Source organism: Suricata suricatta, chromosome 4 (assembly GCF_006229205.1).
Source record: "Suricata suricatta isolate VVHF042 chromosome 4, meerkat_22Aug2017_6uvM2_HiC, whole genome shotgun sequence".
NCBI lineage: Eukaryota > Metazoa > Chordata > Mammalia > Carnivora > Herpestidae > Suricata > Suricata suricatta.
This window is the reverse complement of record NC_043703.1, coordinates 79,419,622-79,429,532: the sequence shown is the minus strand read 5'-3', so window position 1 is coordinate 79,429,532 and position 9,911 is coordinate 79,419,622. Positions and strand designations below refer to the sequence as shown.

General features: G+C 38.6%; 1 protein-coding gene and 1 non-coding gene across 7 annotated transcripts in view; one reads left to right on the top strand and one right to left on the bottom strand.

Annotated features, from left to right (window-relative positions):
* Nucleotides 1-9,911, top strand: part of CCDC138 (coiled-coil domain containing 138) — a 124,055-nt gene that overhangs the window by 62,520 nt on the left and 51,624 nt on the right. For all 6 annotated transcript variants that reach the window (XM_029937049.1, XM_029937045.1, XM_029937046.1 and 3 more), the window contains one exon: nt 1,462-1,578. In XM_029937049.1, coding sequence (XP_029792909.1) covers nt 1,462-1,578 — 117 coding nt within the window. The remainder of the gene's footprint in view (nt 1-1,461; nt 1,579-9,911) is intronic.
* LOC115290925 lies at nt 8,046-8,150 on the bottom strand. Its single transcript, XR_003908306.1, has one exon. It is a non-coding gene; the product is annotated as a U6 spliceosomal RNA (small nuclear RNA).

Genomic DNA, 9,911 nt, shown 5'->3' with positions numbered 1-9,911 from the left:
AATAATTGCATATGTTAAAAAATAGTGTTATATTCTAAAAATAAATAAATAAATAAATTATAAAAGAAAAAAAAACAGGTGTGAGGACTGCCCAAAAAAAAAAAAAAAAAAAACCTAAGTTCCAGTCCATGCACTTTTATGCTACCACAGATGAGATGTATTTGCTTTGGTGGCTGGCTTCTTAAGGGGAAGAATCGGTTATCTTGGCTCAGGCAGTGATATTGGCTGCCCCTCCCTGAGGCGAGGTGTACAGCCTGAGGTGAGATGCGCAGCAGGAGTTGAAGTGCGCATCTCACAGACCCAACCCCCAGCTGGGATTGCATTTGAGTTGGGGGAGGAATGAGTGAGCAGCTGTTGCCGGAGGTGCCAGGAGCTGCTGGAAATGAGCTGAGCGCACACCCAGGTCTCCACCGCTGCCAATTCCCTGCCGGGATCACGCAGAGGTGGGGGCTATTTTTTCCCTGTTGGCCCCTGGGATTCAGGGTTCGCACGGCCAATGCTGGGGGCGAGATGCGCCATGGAAATGAGGTGCGTGCTCCCACTCCCAAAACCAAGGTCGAAGTGAGCACCCCTGACACTGCCGCTGCCGTGGCCGCCGACCCCTCGCCAAGATGGCGCAGGGCTGGAAGCTGTTCATTCTCTTGCGCCACCTGGATTCGGGATTTAGGCTACCCAGCAGTTATCTATGGGGTGAGCTTCTCTCTCCAAGCGTGGTTAAGCATTCTTTACCTCTTCCCCAGAGACAGTACTATGAGCATGTTCAGTCTCTCTGTCTCTTCCCTTTGTCTCTCGGGCTCCGCGCGCTTGCCCCGCGTTGGGCTGGGGCTGCCACCTTCCCTGCCCATCTCGGCTTGGCCCGTTTTCTAACCTTCGCAGTTCGCACTCACTCACTCAAGTATCCTTCAGGTTCTCTTCCTTCTGGAGTCCGTATTTTCTCCTTCCGCTCTTGCAGATGAGAGTAATGTCCTTCTCAGTTCGATCGATGGGGCAGACGAAGTTTACAGAGCTCCCTTCCTCTCCGCCATCTCGGCTCCTCCCTGAGAACATTTTTTAAAAACAGTCTTTCATATCTTTTTCAATATAAATCATATAAATGGGATTGTATTACACTTGCTCTTTTGTGACCTGCTTTTATTGTCTAAATAAAATACAGACTTCAGTATAATTTTTATTGGTTATATATGTATCATAAAATTTCTTAATCATTTAAAATCCAGAGAATATGTTTGTACAGGTTCATCACATTAAAATCTTAGTGTACTACTGCTGGGTTAAAGGATGTACGTATTTCAATTTTTAAATATATATTTCTACATTGTGTTGCATATGGTTTTAAAGTGAGGGTTTTTGTTAGAGAGCGCTTTTTCTTTTGAAAAAGGATAATTTTTGGAAAATTGTGGTATTCGATTTCAGACATCTAAAACTATTGTGCTTTTGTATCTTCCATCATTTTATCTTTAGCTTTTGCCTGTGATGACAGAGCAGTTACAGTGGATGCCATTTGTGAATGCCAAACTCCATGAGCCTTTTGTAAAATTCATATATTGGTCTCTAAGGCAGCTTGATGCTGGGACACAGGTAATTGATTAATAGTCTGTGTTTAAGTGATACTCTGTTTAATCATTCCTCTTGATCTTATTCTTCAACAGGTTGTGTTGTTCTGCTTATATTTCAGATCTTTTTGCCTTCTCTGCTTTATTCATTGCTTTTTTATTATCCTTTTATAAATATTGTTTTCCAGTGCTGTTGGTTTAAATCAATATGTAAAATTGTTTTTTGAGTTTCACAATTGTATAATAAGTATCACTCTCTTAGGTTATTGTTAAAACCAATTGCCCCTTTCCCCCAGTATTTTATAATTTTTCATATTTTTCTGAAGGTAATAGAAATTAAAGATTTCTTGTGTTTATGCCAAAAAATACATATTAGCTCAATTATATAATAATTTTTATAATATCCTACTCAGAACAAAAAAATATTCTAGCATCTTATAAATTGAATGATATGTGTTACCTATTCATAGATGGTTCATTCAGTTTAAATTATGTCATGCGTATGTAATCATTTGTGCTGTGAGCTGTATTAGGTTTGTAAAATTTTATTTTCCTAATTAGTATCGATAAATGCTGTTATAGCTTTCATTTACTTAAAGAAGAAAAATGAATCTGTGCTTGGGTAGTATAATGTTGGTACTGTGGAATTTAGGACACGCACAGCTGAACCACTCAGTGAGGTACAGAGGGTGAAGTAGTATTAATTGAGTCATGTGATTATTATGTGGTATGATTAAGGTTACGGAGAAGTATCTTTCCTATTGTGGTGTTCCAAATATTTTGCTTCTGTATGGCATGAGTATGCACATGATCATAAATGCACGCATGTGCGTGCACGTCCCCCGCACCCCGAACAGAATATCATTTTTAATTTATTGGTCTTAACTACCTTTCTTACTAAACAAAATTATATCGATTATGAGACCTTGTAATGTTGCTTCTTCTTTTTTAAATTTTATTTTGCTATTTGTGTAATGGTCTATGGAAATGATTGGCTGAATGCTGTCAACCACAAAAGGCGAGGCTCAGAAACTGAATGAAATATTATTTTATCTTCCTTCCAAATATTCTTCTCATTTTCCTTCAGAAAATTTATAGTTTATTTTATTCTGCACCCCACTCTGTGTGCTAGCCTAGACAGATGCCAGTCTGCATGTTTCTAGTGAAAAGTAGCATTCTTGCCACTGTCCTGTTTCTTTTTTTTTTTATGGTTTTTTTTTTTTTTTTTTTTTTTTTTTTGAGAGACAGAGACACTGCGAGCAGGGGAGGGTCAGAGAGAGAGGGAGACACAGAATCTGAAGCAGGCTCCAGGCTCTGAGCTAGTTGTCAGCACAGAGCCTGACTTGGGGCTCAAACCCACAAACCATGAGATCATGACCTGAGCCAAACCCGACATTCAACCAACTGAGCCACCCAGGCGCCCCTCCTATTTCTTTATTCAAGATTAATTAATGGATTTCTAATATTTCAGTTTTAACAATTATCTAAGTGCAAATACTTTTTCATTCTTTTTAATGTTTATTTATTTATTTTTTTATGTTTATTTTTGAGAGAGAGAGACAGAGCGTGGGCAGGGGAGGGGCAGAGAGGGAAACACAGAACTGGAAGCAGCTCCAAGCTCCACTCTGTCGGCACAGAGCCCGACGTGGGGCTCAAACTCACAAACAATGAGATCATGACCTGAGCCAAAGTCAGAGGCTTAACCTGCTGAACCACCCAGGTGCCCCTAATGTTTATTTTTGAAAGACACAGCATGAGTCAGAGGATGAACAGAGAGAGAAGGAGACGCAGAATCCGAAGCAGGCTCCAGGCTCTGAGTGCATGTACTTTTAAAAACTTCATCTTTTTATCTTGACATAATTGTAGATTCACTCAGTAATAACAATTACTCCAGAGAAATCACTTGTGTCTCTAACCCATTTTCTCCCAATGGTAACAACTAGCAAAACTAGTACAGTATCACAGCCACAATATTGATATTGATAACAGTCAAAATAACAGGAGTTCCACATCACCATAGAGATTTCACATGTTGCTATGTATATATATATATATATATATATATATGTATATATATACATACTTTATTTTTAAGAGCAAATTTAGGTTCACAGCAAAATTCAACTCAGAAATTTCCCATATACTCCCTGACCCCACATAGGTACTGCCTACTGCACTATCAGCTTCCTGCAACAGAATTTGTTACAAGTTGTTATAATTTGTTACAATTGATGAACCTATCTTGATATGTCGTTTCACTCCAAGTCCACACTTTACATTAGAGTTCACTCTTGGTGTTTTACGTTCTCTGAGTTTTGACAAAAATATAATGGCATATAACCACCATTATAGAATTATGCAGAATATTTTGATAATAAAAATAGTTATCCCTAAACTTCTTCTGTGCTCTGCCTATTCATATTTCCCTCACCCTTAATTCCTGCAAACCACTAATCCTTTTACTCTTTGCCTTTTACATAATATCATAACTTTGCCCTTTACAGAATATCATATAGTTAGAATTATACCATACGTAGCCTTTACAGACTGGCTTCTTTCACTTAGCAGTATGCATTTAAGATTCCTCCATGTCTTTTTTTGGTTTGATAGCTCATTTCTTTTAGTGCTGAATAACATTGCATTGTCTGCATATCTGTTTATCGGTTTATCTGTCCACCTACTGAAGGACATCTTGATTGCTTCCAAGTTTTGTCAAGTATGAGTAATATAAACATCCATGTGCAGATTTTTGTGAGGACATTAGTTTTCAGTTCTTTTGGGTAAAGACCAAAGAGCACAGTTGAATAGATATGGTAAGAATGGTAGTTTTTTTGAAAAACTGTAAGCCGCCTTCCAAAGTGGCTATACCATTTTACATTTCAGCAGCAGTGAATGAGTTTCTGTTGCTGCACATCCTCACCATCATTTGGTGTTATCAGTGTTTTGGGTTTTGGCCATTCTAATTGGTGTAGAGACAAGTTTGGTTGTTTTAATTTGCAATTCCCTAATGACATACTGTTGAGCATCTTTTCATATGCCGATTTCCCATCTGTGTATCTTCTCTGATGAGGTTTCCAGGTTCTTTGCCCATTTTTTAATTGGGTTTTCTTACAATAGTGTTCTTAGAATTCCTTCTGTATTTTGGATAACAGTTCTTTATCAGATGTGTCTTTCCAAATATTTTTCTCCTCCCAGTCTGTTTCTCATTTCTCATTCTCTTGACAGAGCAGTTTTTAATTTTAATGAAGTCCACTTTCTCAGTAATTTTTTGTGCATTTGGTGGAGTTTCTAAAAAGTATTTACTGTATCCAGCATCTTAAATATTCTTGGAGAATTGACCCTTTTGTTATTATGTAATACCCCTTTTTCCTTGGGTAACTTTTCCTTGCTCTGAGGTATATTTTGTCTGGATTTAATATAGTTATTCCAGCTAGCTTTTGATTAGTGTTAGCATGGTATAACTTCTTATCCTTTTACTTTTAGTCTGTATTTGTCTTTATATTTAAAGTGGCCATCTTGTTGACAGTGTGGGCCTTCTATTTTGATTCACTCTGAAAGTCTCTTTTACTTGGTATATTTTGACTATTGATATCGAAAGTGATTATTGATATTGTTGGAATAATATTTACCATAGTTGTTACTGGTTTTTATTTATTGACAGTTGTTCTTTGTTCTTGTTTTGTTCTCTCATCTTTACCTGCCATTTATGGTTTTAATTGGACCTTTCATATGCCTCTACCTTTCCCTTCTTTCTTAGTCTTCAACTGTAATTTTTTTTTTTACTTTTTTTAGCGGTTTCCCTGAATTTGCAGTATACATTTAGAACTATTCTAAATCCACTGTCAAATTACACTATATAGCTTTACACATTGTGTGAGTCACTTATAATACAGTAGACCCACTTTATCTGCGGTTTCAGTTACCTTTGGTTAACCAAAGTCTGGAAGCAGATGATCCTCCTTGTGAAGTATTGTCAGAAGGTCAGTAATAGTCTAATGCTAAGTAGGGTCACAATGCCTATGTCATTTACCTCACTTCCTCTCATCCTGTAGACATTTTATCATCTACAATATCATCATAAGGGTGAGTACAGTACAATAAGGTATTTTGAGGGAGAGACACACACTCATATAACTTATAGTATGTTGTTATAATCTGTTTTATTACTATTATTAACCTCATGTGCATAACTTAAAACTAAACTTTATCATAGGTATGTATGTATAGCAAAAGATGTAGTATATAAAAGGTTTGGTACTGTCCATGGTTTCAGATATCCACCAGGAGTCTTGGAACACATGCTCCCCAATAAGGTGGAGGGAACTACTATAACAAAATACTGCTGATGACTTCCTCCTGTTCCTTATTCTCTGGATCATTCCTGTCATTCATTTCACTACACGTTAGACTACATAAGCATGCATGCATATGTGTGTGCGCGTACATATGTATGTATATGTGTACACACACACATTCTCACAGACACACAGGCAACCATAATCCAACACATTGTTGCTGTTGTTATCTGTTAGATCAGTTAAAAAATAAAAGCACTTACTCCTTCTCTAATGCTCTTTATGTACATTCAATTTTCTAAGCTATATAGTTTTCCTTGTCTCTAAAGAACTTTTATTAATATTACTTTCAGTAACAGAATCCCTCAATTTTTATTATTCTGAAAAAATATTTTTTTCCTTTATATTTGATAATTTCTAGGTTGGTGGGTTTTTTTCCCTCAACACTTTAAATATTTCATTATACTTTCTTCATGCTTACATGGTTTTTGAGGAGGATTTGGGTGTAATTCTTTGCTTTTTATTTATAAATAAGCTTTTTTCTCCTCTGGCTTCTATCAAGATTTTTTTAAAAGCTTTTGTATTCTGCAGTTTGAATATGATATGTCTTAATGTTTGTTTGTGGGGGGGGTGGTATTTATCCTTTTAGGGGTTCCTGGTTTTGTGGGGTTTGTTTCTTGTGTTAACATGAAGGAAATTCTGTTATTATTGTTTCAGATGTTTCTTTTTTTTGAGAGAGAGAGAGTGAGTGAGCAAAGGGCAGAGAAAGAATCCCAGGAGGTTCAGAGAGAGAGAGGGAGAGTGCAGAGCCCAGAGCCAGGCTCAAGCTCACCCGATGTGGGGCTCAAACTCACAAGTTGTGAGATCATGACCGGAGCCCAAGTGGAACACTTCACCAACTGAGCCACCCAGGAACCTTGCTTCAAATATTTATTTTATTCCTTTATTTTATTTTCCTTATGGTATTTTCATTACCCATATCTTAAGCCTTTGGTAATTGTCCCATAATTTTTGGATATTTTGGTCCATTTTTTTTCCATTTGGATTTTTCTCCTTGCATTCCAATTTCTGTTGATGTATCTTCAGACTTAGAGATTATATCTTGTCCGTGTCTAGTCTACTGATGAGCCTACCAAAAGTATTTTGCATTTACAGTGATTCTGATCTCTCATATTTCTTTTGGTTGTTTTATAGATTTAGTTATTTATTTTGGGGGAAGGGGGTACAGAGAGAGAGGGAGAGAGAATCCCAAGCAGGCTCCACACTGTCAGCACAGGGCTCAGTCTCAAGAACTGTGAGATCATGACCTGAGCCAGAATCAAGAGTCAGATGCTTAACTGACTGAGCCACCCAGGTTCCCCTCTAGTATTTCTTTTGGTTCTTTCATAGAGTTTCCATCTCTCCGCTTATATGACTCTCTGTTCTTGTGTGCTGCCTACTTGTTTCATTAGAGCTCTTAGAATATTAATCATAGTTGTTTTAAATTCTTTGATTATTCCAGCATTCCTACCATATTTGAGTCTGATTCTGGAGTTTGCTCTTTTCAAACTGTGTTTTTTTGCCTTTCAGCATGGCTTGTAATTTTTTCTTGTTCTCTGGACATGAGGTTCTGTGTAAAAGTGACTGCTATAAATGGGCCTTCAATACTATGGTAAGGGGTGAGGGAAGGGACGTGTTCTCTAGTTGTATAATTCAATCTCAGTCACATGGTGAACTTGTGTCTTGGGCTGCGAACTTCAAAAATGCCTCTCAGCTTTTCTCACCATGAGGCAGGGCAGGATTGCCCGAGCGGGCTGGAGTTTGGGATTTCCTTTCTGCCAGGTCTTTTAGACTCTTGTAAACCCCAGTAGGTTAGGCTCTGGCACGGTAGTTTCTCTTGGGGACAAATCTTTTTAACAAGGACAAAATGATGTCATATTTCCAAATGGTTACTTTTTTACTCCCCCCTACCTGAAGCATGAGGGGATTTTTCTCCAGTCTTCACTGTGAGAACTGTTAGAGCTCTTTATCCAAAACCAACAAAATTTGGGAACTCCCTTGTGACTGGCCCCGGCCAGCATTTCTAACTCTCAGACTTGTCACATTGGGCCTCCAGCAATTTTCTATTTCCTTCCTTCCTTCCTTCCTTCCTTCCTTCCTTCCTTCCTTCCTTCCTTCCTCCCTCCCTCCCTCCCTCCCTCCCTTCCTTCCTTCCTTCCTTAATATGGCATGTCACAAATTCATGTGTCATCCTTATGCAGAGGCCATGCTCATCTTTTCTATAATGTTCCAATTTTAGTCCATGTGCTGCTAAAGCGAGCACTCCAGCAATCTTCAGTTTTGGTTCAGATTTTCCTACCCTGGTACCAATTCCTGCAGAGGTTTGAGCTCATGGGTTTCTGCTGCAGTAAGCTATAATTCTGTGTATTCACCTGTCTTTAAATTTTTGGCTTTGCCCTGTGATTTCACTTTTGTTGGATCTAAGAAAGTTGCCAATTTTTCAGTTGTTCAGCTTTTTACTTTTGTTAGGATGGAGTGACAACTTCCAACCCCCTTACCTCCTTAAGGAAATCAGAAATCGGAAGTTCTTTCATGTTGCCTTTTTGTAGCAATACCCACTTTTCTCCTGCCCTACCCCTTCTTTAGTCCCTCCAGCCACTAATGTCTATAATTTTGTCATTTCACAGATGTTATGAGTGGAATTATACAGTATATTACCCTTTGAGATTGACTTTTTTTACTTAGCATAATTTGCTGGAGATCTATTTAAGTTGTGGCATTTCTTTTTATTGATCCCATGATACTTAACCATATGATAACCATTCACTGGTTAAAGGAAACTGGTTTTCGACCATTGTAAATGCTATAAGCATTTGTGTGGAGGTTTTGTGTATAAATAAGCTTTTATTCCTCTGGGATAAAAGTCCAGTGGAGGTTTTGTGTATAAATAAGCTTTTATTCCTCTGGGATAAAAGTCCAGGAGTGCAGTTGTTGTGCCGTAGCTCTATGTTTGTTTAATAAACTGCCAAATTTTAAGAGTGATTTTATTATTTTATGCTCTTACCAGCAATAGATGAGTCATCTAGTTTCTCCATGTTGTCACCAGCATTTAGTGTTGTTTTTTTAAGTTTTATTTATTTATTTACTTTTTATTTTTTTAAAGTGCAAGCAGGGGAGGGGCAGAGAGAGAGGGAGAGAGAAAATCCCAAGCAGCTCTGCAGGAGCAGCGTAGAGGCTGACAAGGGGCTTGAAAGCAGGAACTGTGAGATCAGGACCTGAGCTGAAACAGAGTTGGAAGCTTAACCCACTGAGCCACCCAGGCACCTCTGTGTCGTTACCACTTTTTTTTTTTAATTTTTTAATGTTTTATTTATTTTTGATAACAGAGAGAGACAGAGCATGAGAGGGGGAGGGGCAGAGAGAGAAGGAGACACAGAACCGAAAGCAGGCTCCAGGCTCTGAGCTAGCTGTCAGTACAGAGCCTGACGCGGGGCTCGAACCCACGAACGTGAGATCTGACCTGAGCCGAAGCCGGAGGCTTAACCGACTGAGCCACCCAGGCACCCCACATTACCACTTTTTAATTTCACCATTGTTGTAGTGTTTTCTCATTGAAGTTCTTTTTTTTTTTATTTTTTTAATAGTTTATTGTCAAATTGGTTTCTATATAACACCCAGTACTTCTCCCCACAAGTGCCCCCCACTATGACCATCACCCCCCTCCTTCTTGCTCCCTCCCCCTTCAGTCCATGGTTCTTTTTCAGTATTCGGTAGTCTCCCTTGATCTGTGTCCCTCACTCTCCCCCACTCTCTTTCCCCCTTCCTCTCCCCATGGTCCCCTGCCAGGTCTCTCCTGTTAGACCTATGAATGCAAACATATGGTATCTATCCTTCTCTGCCTGACTTATTTTGCTTAGCATGACACCATTGAGGTCCATCCACTTTCCTACAAATGGCCAGATTTCATTCTTTCTTGTTGCCATGTAATACTCCATTGTAAATATATACCACATCTTCTTGATCCACTCATCAGGTGATGGACATTTAGGCTCTTTCCATGATTTGGCTATTGTTGACATTGCTG